Below are 23,915 nucleotides of genomic sequence, written 5' to 3'. Positions count from 1 at the left end.
CTGAGTTAAGAAATGTAACAATTTGGTATTTGACCACAAGTGTTTTGAATTATTAAAATCATCAATTTTCGAATCCCCACACAGCTTCATCCATCATACTTCTACAATGTCCTCTAACCATTGATCTGTCTTTTATATCCTCAGGTCCTCACTTTTTTTTACACACTTCCTTTCACCCTTGTGAGTCTACCTCCTTAAAGACTTCTGCCTCTCCACCTCTCCTTTCACCTGGAAAACCATTCTGAAGAATCCTCTTTTGAGCCAAGCCTTTATTGATTTCTAATATTACCATCAACTTTTGGCATCTGTTCCTTTATTCTTTTTATTATTTTCACCATTTTCTCAAATAATGTACTTCACGAATTAAGGATAAACCTATATCAGAAATTTGTTAATGAGTATGTATGAAGATTTCTCATTATTTTAACTCTTCTAACAGACTATCCTGATGCCCCTGAATTTATCTGTCTGATACAGTACTTAATGTATTTGAAGTGAATTTTTAACTGCAATGTCGTGTGTTGGAGCTTCCATACTTTACCAAATAGAACAAAAGCTTTATATTTGATGTCCTGCAAAATTAGATTTTTTGATTACAGGTAAGTAATGGTGAGTGGATGCCAAGCAAAGCCTGAAAACATTTGCAAAAATTGAAAATGAAAGGAAGTCCGCTCAAATTGCTCCCTTAGACCTTTTTTGCAGTTAGTTACAAAAAAGCATTAATGCAAAACTTTGAGCAAGCCACCTCCTGTCTCTTGTTTATTATGCAAAAAAGATAATGTAAAGAAAAGGGGTTGACTTCATTAAAAATAATTATTATCTTTCAAAAAATAGATTTTGCAGTTCAGAGATGTCTTTAGACATTGCTGAAACACAATTTTCTGTTAGCTGGAAAGTAGGACATTTTTACATATAATTTTTAAACTACAAATTTATAAACAACATGGGTTAGAGTTTGGAGATTAATGGTAACTGCTTTTTCATGGTAGAGGATAAATATTTCATTGAGTAATATAAACAGACATCAAAGCGAGAATGTATTTCAATGTATGAGGAGATGAGCCAGGAATTATCATGTAATACATGAGTGCCAATATCCATAACTTGAATTATTTCATGTGCTCGAATTTCAGAATACCAATGTCATCACTTGTTCCTAAGTGCCCACTTCACAAGGTCTTTAATATAGTTTAGATATTGAATTCTGATTCTCCAAATTATAAAAATAAGTTGTCACTTATTTTTGTTAGGTAGATCAAAATCCATGAGAAACACCAAGCTAAGCCTTATTTTTATTATAGAGTGAGTCGAAGTTCTATGAGAAATATCAGGCAAAGCCATACTTATTTGCTGCGGAAAGCAAAGAGAATCGTTTATTGACTCAGTTTTGTGCTGCGAAACCCAAAAGCTTTCTGGAGCAGTTTGAGATTAGCAGAAGAAAAGCGAAAGATAAAGAAGAGAGGTAATTATCACTGAAAATTGAGAACACAAGTTCTTTCTGATATGTTTGATTACAATGAAGTATTTTATTTCTGTTATTTCAGTGAGCACTTTAATAACTGGATTTCTAAGCTGCAGGAAAGCATTGAAGGGGTATGTATATATAAAGTCTAAACATTTTGTCACCTTCAACATTTACTCCAACTGTGCCAGTAACGGGTGGAAAGCATAATAAGCATAAAATCTGGCTATTATTTCAGACATATTGGGATTGGATCCATCAGGAATGAATCCAATTTTGGAGCAAGAATACCGGCTGATTTTGTTGTGTCTATCCCTTAATTTCCTGTTCAATATGTTAGAGCTCAATATGGCTCTACTTGACAGCGACATGTAATTCCAAGTCACTTTCAAGGCACTTCCTTACTATGCCCCGTGTGAGTAAATCGGGAAGGAAATGGGACTGTAACTATATGATGGTGCAACCTATGATTCTGCTTTTAGTTGCACCATTGAAAAGTAACGGTTAGAACAGTTAGATGTTATTTTGATACAAAATGAGAGGAAACAAGAAGGTTACTTTTGTGGATCATAATCACCAGCATAGACTTGGCTGGAATGGCTTCTGTATTTAAAATTTTGTAATTCTAGAAGTAAGGAAAGGCACTGTCATTTTTCCTCCAGTCTTAGGCAACTCTAAAAGTCCTTGAAAGCCTCTGATGTGTATGAGTCTCAACTCAGGCCCTTTTGGCAGGATTCTCCAGGCATATCCTCCTAGTTTTTAATAAAACAAAATGAGGTATGAGGTTTTGAAGGCAGCTTCTTGTCTTTCTTACATCACTACTTTGAGTCAATCCTTACTACAAGTCTCAGTCCTTTGATATACTAGAAAATTCTAGGACAGCATGACAGAAGCAGAAATGTGGCTGGATTTCCAGCCTGTTTACCTCTTCATTATGTTTATTTGTGGAATACCAATTCCTTAAGCAGAGCAAATAGAAAAATCTACTCAATCTTATGAAATGATTGTTCAAGGATTAAAAGGGTTTTTTTTAAACTCAAGTTTGTTTTAAGTTGTATTCCTCTGAGACTCTGTAAAAGAAAAAGCTGGATTAGAGACCAATTATGCTGCATTTATGACTCCATTACTTTGATTCCAAGCTTCATTCAAGAGCCAAATCAAAACTGCACTTGGAGCAGTTACAAACTAAATGTTGTCATAGCAATGAGCCAGGATCGAGCAGTCTTCAGCTTTAATTCCATCTGGTTATGTCTAAGGTGCGTCCATTTCTAGCAAAACCCTAAGATCTTGCACCTTCTCATTGTAGATTTTGAAGCATAAGAACAGAAAAGCAAACTGCACTGACACGATCAGCTACTTAAATATTTTTTCAGGGGCTTAACAGATGCTCGGCCCCATGTTTTTCTGACTGGAGAACAACAGCTAGAAATCCTGGTAGCCAGAACATAAGTCCCCACAGGGAATGTAAATTGGTCAGTTTCGTGTAAGATCACTTAATCTTTGCAATGTCTCCTGGACAGACAGCTAAAATAACTACAGGTTGAAGTACCCTGTTTCCCCAAAATAGGATTCACAATTCAAATTACGAGCAGATTCAAAAAAAGAAGTAATTTAAAAATGCCTGTGGGTGAAACTGAATTGCTTCATATAGTGTCATTATTTCTTCTTAATTGATTGTTGATGTTGCTTTTCCACAAATGAGCATGCACTTCTTTCAGTGGGTGTAAAGTGGAGCATACATTGTACTCTTTTCGGACATATGGTTGTAACCCCTTTCTGCTGTTGTTTCAACAGCAAAATGATTTTAACAGAAAGGCTGCTTGAGTTTTTGCCTCTTACGTGTACTTAATCATAGACAGTTTTCTGAACAATACAATATTTTCATGTTGGCATTGAGGGCAATGTTTGAGTTGGTGAGCAATCTGAAAAAAAAATTTGTTTTCTAGGAATTATGCATTAATAGAAATTATTGCTCATGGTTGTAGACCATTTGGCATTTCATATAACTCTTTCTTTAGTATTGTTGAAAGACCACTCAGGGATGCTCACTAGGCAATGCGTCTAGGGTGATGATGCCTTATGAATGCCATACATTTTGTAAAAGCCTTATGCTTGACCTTCTGCATCCATGTGCCAAACTCAGCAACATGTCAAAAAAGGACATTTATGCCTTTGGTATTTCATATGAGTGTCATTCACTTCAGGAATGACTGCTTTTATGACTGTAGTTAAGAAAAGTGCAAAATATGTAATTTACTAACTATTAATATTGACTATGATAACCTCCAGATATCTTGATAATTTGGTTATGATATGCTTATTGCATTTACAAATGTGACTTTTTGCATGTAACAATGAACCCTAGCCCAGAACATAATACTGAATTGGTGACAATAACAGACAAATATTCAATACATTTATAATGTAAGCCTTTATGCAATATTTATCAGAGGGAGTTAACCCAAAAATCAGAATAATATATGCATTACAAGCTTGAAAAGATAAAAGTCAAATGTTGTTGTGAATTCTGCTAATACTGCCAACAGCAACCTTTTGATCATTTATTCAAGAGGTATTTTACGCATGTGACATTTTTTATTTTAAAGATTAAAATATGTTTTAATAATCTTGAAAAGAAGACAGAACTGCACAATAAATCGGTTCTAGAGGGATTGGACAGTTTATCAAAAACAAGTAAGTTGACTATTTTCTAAGGCTTTCAAATAACGTTTTGTGGAAGAGTGAACATCACTAAGACAACTATACATTTCTGCCACACTCAATGACTGCTTGGTCCAGGATGGGTATTTTAAAACCCACTAGGTTGGGTGGAGTGGCCTACCCTTCAATATTCTCTCAAGTAATGCTTAATTTAGAAAATCTGAAATAAATCATCTGCTCATTGTTCCCTGATTTCATTCCATTGACATTCCAAACAAATGGAAAGTATCAGTGAAACCCAGAACAATCAAATGAATAATTATAAATATTAAGTACAAATCAGAAGCTAAAATCAGAAGTCAAATTCATTCAATAGGCAGAGAAACTTTTCTTAAAGTCCAGGTATTCATTGGCGTATAATCATAACAGCAGAGTACAGATTAGTTGTAATTTCTGTTGAAGGACAAATGATCTTTGTAAAAACAAGCATGACCAGATTTATGTTTAATGGTAACAGACATATAGTATGTTCCAAGCTTGCAGCACTTTACTAAGCCAACCACAGAAATTAACTCTTTAATTAAGGGATGAATTTTTGTGTCAAACTCTTATCGAACAAAAATTATCGGAGTATATAGTGGGTTGTTAATTCTCAACTGGCCATTTTTCTTCTGAAATTGAGAATTTGTTTCCTATTTAGATTAAAATATATAAAAAGGGGGGATCCAAGATGGCGATGATCTAGGAGGATTGTGCTGCAGAGCTCAGCAACTCAGCACAAGTGGGATGAATTTCTAGCCGGCCCAAACTGGACCATCGTGATATCCTGGGACTCTAGAAAGGTCGTGGAGTCCCAGGAAACTGTGAAAAATTTACTTACCTGCGTTTCCGGCCATCTAGAGATGCCAAAGAAGGGAGGAGGAGCATCCGAGGCCGTTCCTGCGGCCCAGCCTGCAGGATCCTCAGACTTGATTACTTACCAGGACCTGGTGAATGAGCTCATGAAATCTCACAAGACGCTGGGTAAGCAGATAGAGTAGAAGCTGGCCCCATTCTCTATCATGCTGCAGAAGAATGAACAGCAGCTGGGAGACCTGGAAACAAAGGACGGATGAGGTTGAGCACAGAGTCACAGTGGTGGAAGCTGATGTCAGTTCCTTCAAGGATAGGATCCGAGTCCTGGAGACGCAGGTCCGTAGTTTGCGTGACCAAGTGGATGATCATGAGAACAGAGGAAAGAGAAATAATATTTGGATCATCGGTCTGCCTGAGGGTAAGGAAGGAGAGCGGCGTATGGAATTTATTGAGGACTGGTTGCCGAACTTCCTTAACTTGGAGGCTGGCATGAGAGGTTTGAAGATCAAGAGGGCTCACCAGGTCACGGCACGGAGACAAGGTCTGGTTCAATGTCTCATCCTCTCCTGGTGTGGTTCCATCACTACAGAGATAAGGAGAGAATCATGGAAGCTTCCAGAATCCAGGGGAAGGATCAGAAGGCCCTAATTTACGAGAACTCTAAAATCACATTCTTCCAGGACTTCTCAGCAGAAGTGATCCAGAAAAGAAAATCCTGTGACGCTGTCAAGAGAAGACTGAGGGAGCTTGGGATTCAGTACTCTGAGGTGTCCGGTGGTGCTCGGTTCACTGTAGGTGGATCCGTACATCTCTTTGACACTTTGGAGAAGGCAAGAGAGACAAAATAACCCAATCTGAACAATTTAGTATGTACAAATAGTAATGTTGTCTGGATATGTCTTTGTTTGTTAAAAAAAACAGAGGAAGTCTGGTTGGAGCTTTCTTTTCCTTTTTTCTCTTGGTAATAATTTGGTTTAAACTATGTTTGACGGTGGTTGAAATGTGTACTTTCAATTTCTAAGTTATACCAGAGGATGGGTGGGGTCTTTACCCCTTTTTTCTTTAAAAAAAGTTTTTTTATTCATATTGCTATTCCAAGGTGTATTTACTTACTTTTCTGCTTGTGTGTGCAATGCGGCTAGAGCTAAGGGGAGGGAAAATGGTTGAGATGGCTAGATGCCTACTTATGGGCAGTTTGGGATGGGTAGTTGCCCCTTTGGGCAGGGGATGAGTTCCCCTATTCAGCACTTTTGGTGCCTTTATATGTTGGTTTGTTTTTTGGTTTCTGTTGTTTTTAATCTTTAATAGTTTTGTAGGTTCTTTAAATGTAGTGGTTTTAATTTATGGAGTTTTTATGTTCGATGGATCATATGACACTAAGGCTCATCAATTTGTGGTTTGAGTTCCTTCTCTCTGGAATTTAAATGTTACTGCATAAGGTTATGGCTAATGACTTGATTAAGTGGTGTACCTGGAATATAAGAGGAAAAAGGTATTTTTGAGTCTTAGAAAGGAGAAGGTGGATATTACTTTATTATAGGATACATACTTGAATGATAGGGAGCATTTGAAACTACAGCAGAATGGCTTTGATCAGGTTTACTTTTCATCATTTAATACCAGAAGTAGGGAAGTGGCTATATTGGTTAGGAGGAATCTCCCATTTAAATTACTAGAGCATGTTAAAGACGCACACGGGAGGTTTGTAATTCTTAAGGCCCTGATAAATGGGGAAGAATATGGTGGTTTTTAACTGTTTATTGCCCTCCAGCTCATCCCCTCAAATTTTTGGTCGATGCATTTTCTAAACTGATATGTCTTGAGTCCCGGCATATCATTATATAGGGAGATTTTAACTGTCTCATGGATCCCACAGTAGACAGGCTGCCCAAAGGCCCCTTGATACCCTCTGTACAAGCTAAAAAAGTGATCTGTATGTGGAATTAAGGGTGGTGGACATCTGGAGGCGTCTCCATCTCACAGGCAGAGATTTAATGTTTTTTTTCCAATCTGCACAGATGTCACACCAGGATTGATTTTTTTTCTGACCCCTGTGGCAATCCTGGACTTGGTGGCATCTTGTACGATTCATAATATTACCATCTCTGGAGCATGAATTTCTAAGGGATTTCAGGCGTTCCAAGACATTAACTCAGGCTTGATTAGTGGCCCATCTGTCCTCTGAGAAACTGCCAAAACCTATGCCGGGGGTTATTTATTTCCTACTGTGCCAGTAGGAAGCAGCAGAGGGTGAGCAGCAATGTCTCCTTGAAGCACGGTTGAAGGCTGCCGAGAAGCCTTACTTTGACAGGCCCTCATTGGTCAAACTATAGAGGATTACAGCGCTGCGGTCTGCATTGAATTCCGTTCTCACGCAGACAGCAAACAAGGAGTTTACTTTTGCAAAGCAAAGGTTATATGAGCGTGGTGACAGGCCAGGCAAATACTTGACATATCTCCACAGGAAAAGGACTGCCCCACAAGCCATTAGGGCTATTAGGGAAGAGTCTGGAAACCTAACATGTGATTCCAAAAAGATTAATGTGGCATTCCAGAGATTTTACTCTTAAATTATACCAACCTGAGAGTTGTGAGGATGGGCGGGCCAAAATGGAACCTTTTTCTTGAAGGATCTGGAGTTCCTGGGCGTGACCCCCGGACAAGAGTCTTTTCTCAATGCCCCCTTATCAGCAAGAGGTGCAGGAAGCAGTAAAGCATTTTCAGAATGGAAAGGCGCCCGGTCCTGACGGACTTCCCAGCGAATTTGATATGGAATTTATATACATACTGTCAGGCCCGATGCTTAATATGTTTAATGACTCATACAACCATGATTGTCTCCCACCATCTCTGAGAGAGGCCAATATTTTGCTTATTCTTAAAGAAAGGGAAGGTCCCGGAGCACTGTGCTTCATACAGGCCCATTTCACTCTTAAATGTGGACTTTAAAGTCCTCTCTAAGACTCTCGCGTTAAGGCTGGAGACTGTGTTACCTTGTTTTGTTAAAGAGGATCAGATGGGCTTCATAAAGGGCTGCAGATCCTCCAATAATGTTAGGAAACTGCTTAATGTAATTCAAGCGTGTAAACAACAGTCAATACAGGGATTGATGATTTCCCTAGATACAGAAAAGGCATTTGACCAAGTTGAATGGCTGTACCTTTTCTATACTCTAGAGTGGTTTGGTTTGGGCGAAGTTTTTATAAGATGGGTAAAGATTCTCTACAGTGACCCTCTCGCTGTAGTCACCACCATTGGGGTGTGATCCAGGAATTTTAACATTTTTAGGGGCAGCCGGCAGGGTTGTCTCCTTTCGCCACTTTTTACATTGGTGATTGAATCATTAGTGGAGGCCATTCGAAGGGATACTAATATATCAGCTCCAGAAGTGTAGTTAAAATTACATAAGATTTCGTTGTATGCAGACAAAGACCTTTTTTTGTCAAATCCAGCAGTTTCAGTGCCTCGCTTGATACAATGCATCTGTCCGTTTGGTGCCTTTTCGGGGTACAAGATTAATCTTGCAAAATCAGAAGCTATGCCTATGTGGTCTTACAAAGGTGCTAGGTCTTGTGGGCGAATATCAATTACCATTTAAGTGGTTACAGGGGAGGGTTTTGTGTATTTGGGCATATTCATTACTCCAATTCTGGATTGGTTGTTTAAAGCCAATTTTGTTCAATTATTTGACAAAATGAAACAAGACCTTCAGAGATGGGAGGTGCTTCCGCTCTCGTGGTTGGGTCAAATAGCGCTTATTAAGATGAATATTCTCCCACGTTTGCTCTACACTATACGGATGCTCACCCTGATTTTCAAGAAACAAACATTCAGGAGACTGAATGGCTGGTACAGCTCCTTTATTTGGCATCGTAAGTGGCCCCTCATTAAATTAGCTAAACTGCAACTGCCTCACAGATTGTGGGGAGTGGACCTTCTGGATATTAAAAGCTACCAACTAAGCTCGCTTTTATTCTACATGAGTAATTGGGCTTGTGAGGAACCTCTTTCAATATGGTTCGATATCAAATCCTCCCAGGCAAGGTGCCCCCTTAGTAGCTTGTTGCTTCTGGACAAAATGAGGACAGTTAAGGAATATTGTCATAACTCAGGAGTTATCAATACCGTTAAAGCATGGAGGACAATTCGGCAGAGATAAGACAATATTGGCAAAACATCTTTTTTTATACCTATAGTGGGTATGCTGGGTTTTCAGCCGAGGATGATAGATTCAGGATTCAAATGTTGGGCAGCTAGGGGTGTGTCTTGCATGGGCGATTTATTTGAGGGAGACACAATGATGTCCTTTGATCAGTTAGCATGGGAAATTCAAGCTATCTAACAGGGACTTATTTTGTTTTTTTTTCAAGTTAGGGGTTTTATTCAGAAGAAGACTACACTTCTGATTGATCCCTACAAATCCGACATAGAGAGGAGGGTGCTCAGTGCTAAGAATACACTTTCTGTTATCACTTTATATCATCAGTTTGGGGGGAGTCTCCTCAGAGGCTTGGGGACATATTTGGGAAAACACAAAAAAAAAATCAATTTGTAAAATGCTTTACAATTGCAGATTCTCCACAGGGTCCACTTGGCTACAGACCACTTGCCAAAATTTAAACCAGGGGTATCTTCAACATGTCAAGTGCAAGTGCAAGGTCTGTATGGCACTTTCACCCATTGTCTCTGGTCTTGTGGTAGGCTTCAAATATATTGGAGCGCTGTGGCGCATGCAATGGAGGGGACTTTGGGTGTAAGGGTGGAGAACGACCCAATCTCTCTTCTTTTGGGCCTGCCCAGTGTGTTCCCTGCAGATGCACATAAGAAAAAAACCTTTCAATATCCTCATTTTTTTGTGCAAGAAATAATTTCTTGCTAGGTTGGGAATCCGACCCCCCCCCCCCCCCACCCCCCCAAAAGGGGTGGAAGATTGTTATGGAGCATAACCACTTGGATTTTCTCACAAGTATGGTACATCACAAAACTGAGAATTTTTATAAGACATGGCAGCCCTTTTTGGAATACCTGGACATAGATTTATCTGCCACACTAATAATGGGTTTTATATAGCCGTAAGAATTGTGTTTTACGAGTCTAATATCCATGGAGGAGGAACTGTGAATGTATGATTGTCTTATTTGACTGAGTTGAGTATTACTATCTATTAGTTTGTTGTTGGTTATTATTTATTTAGTTAAACAGTTAGTTGGGTTTTCTTTATTATAAATTTTTCTACATATATTTATACATTTGTATATGAGGGCGGGTTGGGTTTTTTAATGTTTGTTTTCTTGAGTAGTTTTTATACTGTTTTGAATTGTATTGTTTTGTATTTGTAATATTTAAAAATCTATTTTTTCACTAAAAATATATTTTAACAAAATATATATATAAAAATCTATATCTCTAACTAATTGGACCATGTTATGCTGAATTTGCTATTAGATTCCAGCTTGTTTGGTGTTTATTTATTTTTGCTGTTGACATCTAAGTGATAACTTCAAAAATTATTATTCTGAATAATTATTTTATGAAAATCAAATTTTGTTTTTACAAAAACAATCACCAATTGTTTGGGTTTTTTCATGAATGAATATTTTGGATAATTGCAGGTGAGTTTTTTTGTACGTGATTACATGACCACAAGGTGGAGTACTTTACAGTTGCCAAAGTCCCAATTAATTCTTGAACAAGTTAAACAAGTCAAGCTAGTTAATGAATTTTGTATAGTATTTAACATATACTGGGCAGATATTTCTTGGAATCTTAAAAGTAATGTTCAAACAAATTGAAAGCTATGAAGGTCAAACTAAGTGGGCATATTTACATTGATCAGTAAATTTCAGAATTTTTTTGCTAAACTCAAAATTCCTGATTTGGAGGTGTTGGACTGGGGTGAACAAAGTTAATAATCACACAACACCAAGTTGTAGTCTAATAGGTTTATTTGGAAGCACTAGCTTTTGGAGTGCTGCTCCTTCATCAGATGGTTGTGGAGTATAAGATTGTAGGAAACAGAATTAATAGCAAAAGTTTACAGTGTGATGTAACTGATATTATATATGAAGAAAGACCTGAATTGTTTGTTAAATCTCTCCTCTTAGAATGGGCATGTTGGTTTCAGTTCTTTCATATGTAAAATCCAGAACTTTCTTAAAGTTACATTCTCAAGCGAATTTTAACAATAGGTGCCATGTTGGCTCAGATAATGCATTGAAGGTGTGAGGTGCCCTGTATGAGACTGTCAGTGCCCCAATGTTAAGACTGATTCTAATCTAAAAAGAGGATTTACAGAATCTTACATGGATGCATGCAGTTTTTAAGCAAAATAACATGTAACTGTACAAGTACAAATTCACCCCACAAAGTGGGCGGCACGGTGGCACAGTGGTTAGCACTGCTGCCTCACAGCGCCAGAGACCCGGGTTCAATTCCCGCCTCAGGCGACTGACTGTTTGCACATTCTCCCCGTGTCTGCGTGGGTTTCCTCCGGGTGCTCCGGTTTCCTCCCACAGTCTAAAGATGTGCAGGTCAGGTGAATGGGCCATGCTAAATTGGCCGTAGTGTTAGGTGAGGGGTAGATGTAGGGGTATGGGTGGATTGCGCTTCGGCGGGGCGGTGTGGACTTGTCGGGCCGAAGGGCCTGTTTCCACACTGTAAGTAATCTAAAAAAAAACTTATGTGTGTGCGTGTACATTTGGGTTTGTGTGCGCGGGGCAGGGGGTATGAGTGAGTGTCTGTGAGAGAGTGTGTGTATGAGTTGTGGGAGTGTATGTGTGGGCATATGACTGAGCTTGTGTGTGAGAGAGGGTCTGTAGTGTGTGCCTGTGTGTAGGTGTCTCTGTGTGTGTGTAGGAGTGTCTGTGTGTGTGTAGTGCAGTGGGGTCACTTGTAGTGTGACATGAAGCAAAGGTCCTGGTTGAGGCCAGCCCCATGGGTACCAAACTTGGCTATCAGCCTTTCTTAGCTACTTGTGCTGTTGCCTGTCCCGAAGTCCACATTGGAGGATGGTCACTCAAAGGTCCGAGGTCGAATGTCCTGGTCCGTTGAAGTGTTCTCCAACTGGAAGGGAACACTCCTGTCTGTTGATTGCTGTGCGGTGTCCATTCATCCATTGCCGTAGTCTCTGCTCAGTCTCACCAATGTACCATACCTCAGGGCATGAGATAGACAACTTTGATCGAGTCACATAAGTACCTGCCACGTACATGGTGGGAAGTGTCCCCATATGTAATGGTGGCAACCATATTGACACTCTGACACGTCTTGCAGCACCTACCGTGACAAGGTCGTATGGTGTTGTCCTAAAAGCTGGGCATTCCAATAACACTTTTATTCAACTGCCAATCATACACAGGAGCATAATATTATTCAGGCATATTTATTTTGACATGCTTGAAATCCTATTTGAATTGCATTAACCCAACAGAGTTTCCCACCCTTAGCAACCCAGGGCTAATCATTTATTGACACCCCACCTTCAGTAATCCAACATGAATTTCCAAATTCTAACACCCATACAAAGAATAAGAGTGACTACGTAAATTTTGGATTGTTTGGATTTCACATGTTGTTTCTTCTCATTGCCCACCCCACATTACCATTTGTTCAGTGCAGGAGAACATAAACACACACTATGAATCAATCGTGAGTGCTTTGGAAGCTCGAAATAGTACTGAACAAATTCTGGAAATGGACAAGAGACTTGTATCTGTAAGTTAGTTATCTGTTTGTAATATAAAGAAATATGCCATGGATTGAAATAAATTATTTGTTTTGATCTCTATACAAATTAGGTTTTCTTTCAGCAGTTATTAGAAGTAAATTGTAAATTGAACTGACATCTTTTCACTTGTGCAAAATATTTTTGCATTTGAGCCTTGCCTTCAGTGTTTTATTTTGAGAGCATTAAGATTTATTCCTCCTGTCAACAGATGAATCCAGCTATGTTTATTGTGACAAACATGCAATCACTAAAAGTTAACTGAACTGAAGAAACTAATTTATCTGGTATAATTTTTATGATCATTTTAGCCATGTAAAAAACATGAGTAATTATTCAAATAATTTGAAAATGTTTATACTAGTGCAGTTTAAATTATAAGTCAGGCACTATTTGCCTATAGTTCTGATCACTTTTTGACAGCTTTTAAGTTTGTGAATTTCAGTAAATTTCAGTAATTGCTTTATGTAACGGATTTCAGAGTTCTTACTTAAAAATGCCCCGTAAAGTTTGGCTAAGAGCTCTGAAATCCATTAGTTTGTTGTAACCCCTCCAACCCAGATTCTTTGATTTCTGCTATCAATTGCATAAATGTTTATTTACACAAGACTGAAGTGCAGTTTTTGCTGTTGATATTTTTACTGATTTGTAGTAAAATGACATTTTAACATAATAGAAAGTTTACGATGTATGACTATTTACTTATATGCAAAGCATCAAGACCAGAAATTTTGAAGGAAGTGAAGGTAGACATTGAGGACACTGGCCATTATGCTTCAGTCTTCTCTGGACTGCAGGGAGGTGCCAGAAGGCTGAAGAATTGAAAACGTAGTTATGTTCAAGAAGGGCTGTAAAGATAATCCCAACATTTACAGGCCAGTCAGTTTAATGAGTGTTGAGCAGTCTGTATGGATGCATTAACATCTCATTAGCTCACCTCATTTGCTGCTTTTCCATCTAGCAGAGAGAAGCTAGGTGGCACCAATTCTGAACCTGTAAGTCAGACTGGTTACTGAGTGGCTGCAGTTCTCCTGCATCTTCTTCAAGCCTTCATCTTGGGCAACATTCTCAGAATATCTCTAGGCATACTCTATGTGCAGTGACCACCTACACCTTCCATCTATGGAGTCTTAGCATATCGTCATAACTTATCTTAGACTCACTTATAAAAGAGATGGAAAACAGAAATTGCTGGAAAAACTCAGCAGGTCTGGCAGCATCTGGATGCTCTGGATCCATTCTGAAAAAAATCACTGGACCAAAAATGTTAACTGCGCTTTGTCTGCTCCGATGCTGAGTGTCTCCAGCAATTTCTGTTTGTATTTCTGATTTCCAGCATCTTCAGTTCTTTGTCTTTTTTTCAGTTATAATAGAGTCCAACACTTTATTATTGTTCTTTGGAACTCACCATTACCTTACATTGAAATGCTTCTGTTAGGCTGCTTTCCATGCAGGAACAGGCACCCGTGCCATGTATCAGAACAGGAACATCTTAAGGCTCGTTCTTGCTTTCTGAATACTCACTCAATTTCCACTTACTTCATTGCTCGTAGCGTCTCTGCCTTGCTTTTTTCATATTGCCAGTTCAGAACTTATAGGCTTTTCTCAGTTTTGTTGAAGGCGTCTTGTTGTGTTTGCCAGCTCTGAACAGTCAGGGGGCGAATATGTTATTGTACAGCATCATGCTATGTCAATCAGCATGTGCCAAAATCCTTAGCTGCAAAGACATTGCTGAATTTTACCAAAAAAGCAGCTATGCCTCAATTTTGGTGGGTATCATGGAGGAATTTTGACTGTGAACCCCAGAACATTTGTCAGATTAGAAGAATAATTAACCTTGATTTCAGTCCATTACTCAACAAAGGTAATCATTTGTGGCTTGACAGATACACAACACAAGCAGAACAGTGAGCAGTTGTAGGAGGGAGGGCTTCAGATATGTGGATTATTGGGATGTCTTCCGGAACAGCTGAGGCCTGTACAAGAAGGATGGGTTGCCCTTAAACTGGAGGGGGCACCAATATCCTGGCAGGGAAGTTTGTCAGTGCCACTTGGAAAGGTTTAACTAGTGCAGCCTGGTTGGGGATGTGTGTGAATGGTGGGTGGGGAGGGAGCAGTGGGATGAAGGAGTCAGAGCAGTAAATCAGCAAGTAAAAAGACTAAGGAGGAGCCTGTGACTAAGGCTAGGAAGACCATGGGGTGGCATGGTGGCTTAGTGGTTAGCACTGCTGCCTCACAGTGGCGGGGACTCAGGTTCAATTCCTGCCTTGGGTGACTGACTATGTGGAGTTTGCACGTTTTCCCCATGTCTGCATGGGTTTCCTCCGGGTGTTCCGGTTTCCTCCCACCATCCAAAGGTGTGCAGGTCAGGTCAGGTGAATTGGCTATGCTAAATTGCCCATAGTGTTAGGTGCATTAGTCAGGGGTAAATGTAGGGGGGTCTCGGTGGGTTACTCTTCAGAGGGTAGGTGTGAACTTGTTGGGCCGAAGGGCCTGTTTCCATACTGTAAGGAATCTAATCCAAACAAGATCAGACAGGGGGAGGTTACTGAATGCAGTGGGACTGTGGTCTGAAATGTATTTGTTTTAATGCAACCAGAAAGACAGATAAGACCGATGAACCTAGAACTAAAATTAATATACATGACTATGATGTTGTACCTGTAATAGAGACTTGATTGGGTCAAGTCTGGCACCTTAACATTCTGGAATTTAGATGTTTCACGTATGATAGAGAGGGAGGTGAAATAGGTGGGGGAGTTGCATTACTGATAAGCGAGACTATCACAGCTGTACTGAGGGAGGATACCTTGGAGGGCCATATGGCCATATGGGTGGAGCTCAGGAATAGGAAGGGTGCAGTCACTTTGGGATTGTACAAAGGCCTCCCAACAGCTGGAGAGAGATAGAGGAACAGATATGTTGTGGTTCTGTTCGCCGAGCTGGGAATTTGTGTTGCAGACGTTTCGTCCCCTGTCTAGGTGACATCCTCAGTGCCTGGGAGCCTCCTGTGATGCGCTTCTGTGATCTTTCCTCCAGCATTTATAGTGGTTTGTCTCTGCCGCTTCTGGTTTTCAGTTCCAGCTGTCCGCTGCAGTGGCCGGTCCAGATTGATGTGTTTCTTGATAGAATCTGTGGATGAGTGCCATGCCTCTAGGAATTCCCTGGCTTTTCTCTGTTTGGCTTGTCCTATAATAGTGGTGTTGTCCCAGTCGAACTCATGTTGCTTGTCATCTGCGTGTGTGGCTACCAAGGGTAGCTGGTTGTGTCGTTTTGTGGCTATTTGGTGTTCATGGATACGGATCGTTAACTGTCTTCCTGTTTGTCCTATGTAGTGTTTTATGCAGTCCTTGCGTGGGATTTTGTACACTACATTGGTTTTGCTCATGCTGGGTATCGGGTCCTTCGTTCTGGTGAGTTGTCTGAGAGTGGCTGTTGGTTTCTGTGCTGTTATGAGTCCTAGTGGTCGTAGTAGTCTGGCTGTCAGTTCAGAAATGTTCTTGATGTATGGTAACGTGGCTAGTTCTTTGGGTTGTGGCATGTCCTCATTCTGTTATCTTTCCCTGAGGCACCTGTTGATGAAATTGCAGGGGTATCCGTTTTTGGCGAATACATTGTAGAGGTGTTCTTCTTCCTCTTTTTGCAGTTCTGGTGTGCTGCAGTGTGTTGTGACCCTTTTGAATAGTGTCTTGATGCAACTTCTTTTGTGTGTTGGGGTGGTTGCTTTTGTAGTTTAGGACTTGGTCTGTGTGTGTGGTTTTCCTGTATACCTTTGTGGTGAATTCTCCGTTCGGTGTTCTCTGTACCATCATGTCTAGGAATGGGAGTTGGTTGTCCTTTTCTTCCTCTCTAGTGAATCGGATTCCTGTGAACGTGGCGTTGATGATCCGATGTGTGTTTTCTATGAGCACCCGAGCTACAAATATTCTCACAAACCTTGAACAGAAGATTGGCAGGTAGGACCGGTCATGAGGATAGTGCTGAGCTGGAAGGTTGGAACTGAAGTAAGGTGGGGGGGGGGGGGGGGGGGGGGGGGGGGGGTGGGAAATGAGAAAACTGGTGAAGTCCACATTGATTCACTGGGGTTGAAGTATTCCGAGGCGGAAGATGAGGCATTCTTCATGCATCGGGTGGTGAGGGAGGCCCAGAACCTGCATGTCCGCAGCAGAGTGGGAGGGGGAGTTGAAATGTTGGGCCATGGGGTGGTGGGGTTGATTGGTGCAGGTGTCCCATAGATATTCCCTAAAATGCTCTGCGAGAAGGCATCCAGTCTCCCCAGTGTAGAGGAGACCGCATCGGGAGCAACAGATACAATAACTGACATTGGTGGATGTGCTGGTGAAACTTTGATGGATGTGGAAGGCTCCTTTGGGGCCTTGGATGGAGTTGAGGGGGGAGGTGTGGGCGCAGGTTTGCAATTCTGGCGGTGACAGGGGAAGGTGCCAGGAGGGGAGGGTGGGTTGTTGGGGGTCCGTGGACCTGACTGGTTAGTCACGGAGGGAACGGTCTTTGCGGAAAGGGGTGGGGAGGGAAATAGATCTCTGGTGATGGGGTCCACTTGGAGGTGGTGTAAATGTCTGCGGATGATGCGGTTTATGCGAAGGTTGGTAGGGTGGAAAGTGAGGACCGGGGGGTCCTGTCCTTGTTACGGTTGGAGGGGTGGGGTCTGAGGGCGGAGGTGCAGGATGTGGATAAGATGCGTTGGAGGGCATCTTCAACCATGTGGGAAGGGAAATTGCGGTCTCTAAAGAAGGAGGCCATCTGGTGTGTTCTGTGGTGGAACTGGTCCTCCTGGGAGCAGATACGGCGGAAGTGGAGGAATTGGGAAAAAGGGATAGCATTTTTGCAGGAGGTCAGGTGGTAAGAGGTGTAATCCAGGTAGTTGTGGGAGTCGGTGGGTTTGTAAAAAATGTCAGTATCAAGTTGATCGTCACTGATGGAGATGGAGAGGTCCGGGAAGTGGGGGGGGAAATGTGTCAGAGATGGTCTAGGGGAATTTAAGGTCAGGGTGGAATGTGTTGGTGAAGTTGATGAACTGCTCAACCGCCTTGTGGGAGCACGAGGTAGCGCCAATGCAGTCATCAGTGTAGCAGAGGATGAGGTAGGGAGTGGTGCCGGTGTAACTACGGAAGATGGACAGTTCTACGTAGCTGACAAAGAGACAGGCATAGCTGGGCCAATATGGGTGCCTATGGCTATCCCTTTGGTCTGGAGGAAGTGGGAGGATCCGAAGGAGAAATTGTTAAGGGTGAGGACCAGTTCAGCCAAACGAGCGACAGTGTCAGTGGAAAGGTACTGTTGAGGACGTCGAGAGAGGAAGAAACGGAGGGCTTGGAGGCCCTGGTCATGGTGGATGGAGGTGTAGAGGGATTGAATGTCCGTGGTGAAGATAAGGCTTTGGGGGCTGGGAAACAATTCTTGGAGGAAGTGGAGGACGGGATGGTATCAAGAATGTATGTGGGGAGTTCCTGGACCAGGGGGGGATAGGACAGTATCGAAGTAGGTGGAGATCGGTTCAGTGAGGCAGGAGCAGGCTGAGACAATGGGTCGACTAGGGTGGTCAGGCTTGTGGATCTTCGGAAGGAGGTAGAATCAGGCGGTGCGGGGTTCCCGGATTACGAGGTTGGAAGCTATGGGTGGGAGATCTCCTGAAGTGATGAGGTTGTGTATAGTCTGGGAGATGATGTTTGGTGATGGGATGTGGGGTCATGGTAGAGGGGGCGGTAGGAGGAGGTTTCTTCAAGTTGGCGTTTGTTGGGATTGAGGTTGGATTGAAGCAGAGGGAGTGAAGGGCTGCGCGTTGTGAGGGTGAGAGGTTGGAGTGGGGTAGACAGGTTGAGGCGGTTAATGTCTTGGTGGCAGTTGGAAATGAAGAGATCAGGGGTGGGTAATAGGCCAGCACGGGGTGTCCAGGTGGATGGAGTGTGTTGGTGGTGTGCAAAGGGGTCCTTGGAAAGTGGGCGGACGTCCTGATTGAAAAAGTAAGCTCGGAGGGGGAGGCAACGGAACCCTTAATAACATCATTGTATAGATGGATCTAGACATAGAGGACAACAATTCTCTGAAGGTGGCAACAGAAGTGGATAAGGTAGTCAAAAAGGCATACAGCATGCTTGTCTTCTCTAGTCGGGGCACAGAATATAAAAATCGGCAAGTCATGTTGCAGCTATATAGACCTTTGGTTAGATAATATTTGGATTATTGTGTACAGTTCTGGTCGCCACTCTACAAGAATGATGTGGAGACTTTGGAGAGGATGCAGAAACAGTTTACCAGGACGTTGCCTGGTTTGGAGGATACTAGGTATGAGGAGAGGTTGGAAAAACGTGGTCTATTTTCACTTGAATGTTGAAGGATGAGAGTTGACCTGATAAAAGTTTACAAAATAATGTGAGGCATGGATAATCGAAGTCTTTTTCCCAGAGCATAAATGTCAACGACTAGGGACCAAAGGTTAAGGTAAAGAGAGTAAGTTGGAAGGAAATATGAGAGGCAAGGCTTTTACACGGAAGTGGTAGGGGCCTGAAATGTGCTGCCAGAGGAGGTATTGGAGGCAAATACAGTATTAATATTTAAGAGGCATTTTGAGGATATATGAACAGACATGAACTAGAAGGATACGAATTTCAAAGTGGCAAAAGGTTTTTAGTTTTGATAGGCATCACGTGTCAGTGTAGTATTAGTGAGCTGAAGGTCTGTTCCTGTGCTGTACTGTTCTTTGTTAACAATACTAAATTGTCACACTGCTTGTCTGCCATCTGATTCCAGATGAACAGAAATTTCTTCCATTAAATTTAAGAAGACCATCCATTTTCTTCAGCTCTTACTACAGACTCTGTTCCCTAGTTAGCTCTGCCATCACATTCTCTGGCAACTATTTGAAGCTGAAACAAATCTCTTGTAGCCTTCTCATTACACTCAACCTTAAGATGACATTGGTGAGGCCTCTTCTGGAGTACCAGGCCCATTTCTGGTCTCCCTGCTATAGGAAGGATATTATTGAGCTGGAGATGGTTCAGAAGAGATTTACCAAGATGTTGCTGGGAATGAAGCGGTTGAATTATAAGGAGAAGCTAGATAGGCAGGGACTTTTTCCACTGGACAAGAGGAGATTGAGAGGTGACCTTAATGGTTTATAAAATAATGAGGGGTATAGATAAGGTGAATCACAGTTTTCTTTTCCTTAGGATAGGGGACTTCAGGACAAGGGCACATATTTTTCAAAGTGAGAGGAGAAATATTTAAAGACACATGGGGCAATTGTTTATTACAAAGCGTGGTTCGTGTGTGGGATGAACCTCCAGAGGACATGATGGATGCAGGTACAGTTGCAATGTTTAAAAGACATTTAGATAAGTACATGAAGAAGAAATGTTTGGAGAGGTATGGGCCAAGCGCAGGCAAGTGGGACTAATATAGTTTGGAATTATGGCCGGCATGGACCGGTTGGAACGAAGGGTATTTTCATGCTGTATGACCCAGTGACCTTCTAACCACATATCTGTATCATTACCAAAACTACCTATTTCCACCTCTGTAACTTTGGTCAAATCCACTCCTGTCTCAGCTCACTTGCTGCCAGATACACATGGAGATATATGTTTAGGAGCATTTAATGGAAGAATGAGGGGCAAATAAGTTTTGGGAGAGAATACCTGCACTTTGACCTGGGAAATTAAAGGCATAGCCTCCAGTGGTAGAGCAGTTAAATTTGGAAATGCTCGAAATGCAGCAATACATTAAAAGTGATATTTTTGGTGAATTGTTGGTCTGATAGAGATTAAAGATTGGAAGGAGTGAGGCCACAAGAGATTTGAAAACATGAATTAAAATTTGAAAAATGACTCCAGCTCATCTAGTAATTCAGTTTAGTTCAACAAGTAGGAGTGATGGATAAGCAGGATTTAGAGAAGTTGAGATCTGGGTCTCAGCATACATTATGCTTATGAATGACATTGCTAAGGGGAAGCATGTGGATGGGAACTGCAAAGGGTAAGAACAGCTTCTTGTGGGACATCAAAGGTAATATGGTGGGAATGAGAAAATACACCATTGCAAGTGATACCTTGGCTACACGTTTTTCCCTATTGTACACAGTACAGTCAGTATCTGTCCTCACTCAAGTACAAGGGTATACCATTTATCCTTTTTTCAGTATTCTGTCTATCATTTTGCAAAGGAAATACCCAGCATTAGTTGAATTAAACAGGAAGCTAGGAATTATCCATATGCCATATATATGAGTTATAGTAGTCACATTTTCATAGAATTTTATAAGTTGTACTGAAAATGTGTCATTGCCAGAAGAATTTGACTGTATTTAGATTGTAGGACTGTGAAGGGCATAGCTTCATGAACACCATGACCTTTTCTCTTGCAGAAGGAGGTGGAAGTGAATAATCTTAGAACTCAACTACAAATAATGCAGGAATGCCTTGATGGAATTAAACATGCACAATGTCAACAAGATCAGAAAATGTCTGAACAGCTCTGTTGGTTTAAAGACAACTTTCAGGTTAAAGAAATTCTGTCTGAACTTCATAAACTCACTTCTAATTCAAGTCTGAACATTCAGGTGCAAAACAGTATGACACAAACAACTCCTAGTACAAATGAGGAACTCTGCATAGTTAGTAAGAAGAAGGCTTATTATGAAAGTACAAGAGTTTGCACAACATTATTCCAACCTCAACCAGATCTAGTGGACAACCACCAACCTTTAGATACTAAAGCTGTATGTTCAGAAATATTACCTAATGATAGTAGCAGTAGTCATCTGAATGGTTATCAGAAAACTTTGCCAGTAGATGCCAGGTCAGGGCTGTGTACTTCCATTCATGAGCATAATGCTTCTTTAAGTTGTGGAGACAAGGCAGAAGGCACTTCTTTTTCTACTGCAACAAACTCCAATCACACATCTGAGTGTCCATTTCCTCACATTGTGCACAAGGAGGTTTTGCCAAATGAGTTATCTTTTCAAGTACCTCCCCATGCTGATGTCAAATTGACTGAATACCAGAATGGTACAAAGAACAAATCAGCCTATACTTCCAATGCTCCCAAGCAGTGCAATGTTCAGAAAATGGATCACAATGACAAAGAAAACAAATGGGCTCCTGTTTCCTTCAATCCAAATGTAAAATATAACTTTGGTCAGAAAATGTGGCAGGACACTATGAAGAAGAACAATACAAGGAGAAGTTATAGCGCAGCAGCAGGCAGGAAGATGGCAACTAGACGATGCACTGAAAAGGGAGCCACCTATAATGCACATAGTAAGAGAAAGGAAATCATTGCCAAAGCATCAGATAAATCAAAGTCCCTTAATGTTTTCATGAAAAAACCTGCTCTGGATAAGCCAAAGATTAAGGCAAATACCCGCAGAAAAACAAATATAAATGAAAGGAGAAGGTACCCTCTTGAGGGACTGTATATGAGAGATCAGAACTGGCAGGGACATGTGAAGAAGGGCAATAATCCACAGCAAAATGAGGGGAAAGAAATTCCTAAAATGTCTGAGAGAAATCTTTCATGGCAGTCTTCTAACTCTTTACAAAGGAGCCACTTGCAAAGTGGTATGGAATCTGAACATCAACTTCAGTCATGGTTTAGTCCTTTAACTCAGGAGAGCACCTGTGATAAATTACCAAAAGTTTCACTTGGAAAGGAAGCACAAAACAAAACACAGCTTAACCTTTTTGACAGCAGCGATGATTCTGACTGATTAGTGTGTATACAGCTCTTATTACATTTCACATCAATATTTTTCGATGTAGAACGAATGATAAAATAGTAAAAATTCATTTTAGTATAAAGTTTACATTTATGTAGTAAATATATTTTGTTCATATTGATACACTATATCCTGACAGTTGAATGTCAGTCTTGGGTTATTGCTTTGGAAATTAATCCATTCTAATTATGATTTTGTTTGTTATTTGAAACAGCTATAAATTTAACAGCATTCATAGCATCCATTTGTTTCTGATATTTGTCCTGTCACTGGTTTGATTGTTAAGATATTGGCACTTTTTGTATGTGTATTTTATTTCTGGTTAGCACTAATTTTCCAGTGCCTTATTTACCTGTGCTAATGTACACCTACCACCTGATTGTAAGAGCATTTCTGTTCTATACTGTTATCTTTATAATACACACTGTACTTTGACATTTTATAGTTGTCAAACTACTTCTGAAAACTATTTCCATTATATCCAGTAATAGTCTATTAATACAAATTTTTTTCTGTTCTTATATCTGAAATGCAAACCTATGGATATATATGAGATGATTTGTTTAAATAATAATAAATCTCAGTTTAAATAAGCAGAGGAATTAAGGGAAAAATGTATTACCTGATATATTAACTGGCTGATATAATGTCTTTTAGCCAAAAGCTGTTCTTACACCCTGACACAAGGTCTGTTGTTTTCTTTCTGATCATTTTTTTTAGCTGCTATACAACCTTGTTTTGACAGATCTTTCCAGCTTTCAAAATTTGTTCCTGGGGCACACAGGATAGTCAATAATTTTCCATTGTTGCTTATACATTGAAAAGGATTAAAGTGCTTGATACATCAGATTTCACACAGTCTGTGGAAAGCTTAGTGGAATGAATAGCTTTTTCTTCTTCCACGCTTTCTTGTGTAATTGAAATAGGACTGCCAAAGGAAGAATTGTGCATCAATATTGAAGGCAGAGTATGTTGGACATGAATCAAGGAAATGGATTAATTAATATTAAGAGTTCACTCAAGTGGGCACAGGTTCCTGGAATCCTACCCACATCCTACTTAGCAACTGCATGCTGTATCTCAGGGATAATATCCTAAAACATAAGGTGGAATTTAATGGTTGTAACAGTAAGCCCATCCACAAACTGGAGAGCCAGTGGCAGGGAAATGGGATGTCTTTTTTTGAGCAGCTGCCTTGTCATTGACTGAGCCGTTTGTCAGATACAATGTCTAAGTAAGAGATACTCCCAACTGGCTTTGTCTGACAGTTTGCCCACATGGCCCCCAATCACTATACTAGTCCTGAAGGACCATGAAATTCCATCCAATGTATCAGCTTTCAAATATAAACTGGTGGTCCTCAGCTCTGCCACACCATCACCTCTCCTGACTCTCAAGTGCAGCTAAATTACCAAACTGCTTGTCAAAGATCCAGTACTAGATGAACAGTTGTTTTTCCAATTAAATATTATAAAAAACAA

General features: G+C 40.7%; 2 protein-coding genes across 2 annotated transcripts in view; both read left to right on the top strand.

Moving 5' to 3' along the window:
- Positions 1 to 23,915, top strand: part of LOC140483676 (kelch domain-containing protein 8B-like) — a 202,986-nt gene that overhangs the window by 157,520 nt on the left and 21,551 nt on the right. The gene's annotated exons all lie outside the window — the stretch shown is intronic.
- On the top strand, positions 1,036 to 22,451 carry LOC140483513 (uncharacterized). The gene is made up of 6 exons (XM_072581683.1): positions 1,036 to 1,047; positions 1,302 to 1,462; positions 1,545 to 1,593; positions 4,069 to 4,156; positions 12,591 to 12,691; positions 21,082 to 22,451. Exons 1-6 carry the CDS (start codon positions 1,036 to 1,038, stop codon positions 22,423 to 22,425), a joined length of 1,755 nt encoding a protein of 584 aa, XP_072437784.1. The 3' UTR covers positions 22,426 to 22,451.

Source organism: Chiloscyllium punctatum, chromosome 12 (assembly GCF_047496795.1).
Source record: "Chiloscyllium punctatum isolate Juve2018m chromosome 12, sChiPun1.3, whole genome shotgun sequence".
Lineage (NCBI taxonomy): Eukaryota > Metazoa > Chordata > Chondrichthyes > Orectolobiformes > Hemiscylliidae > Chiloscyllium > Chiloscyllium punctatum.
Note: the sequence above shows the minus strand (reverse complement) of the source record. Positions and strands in the feature narration are given on the sequence as shown.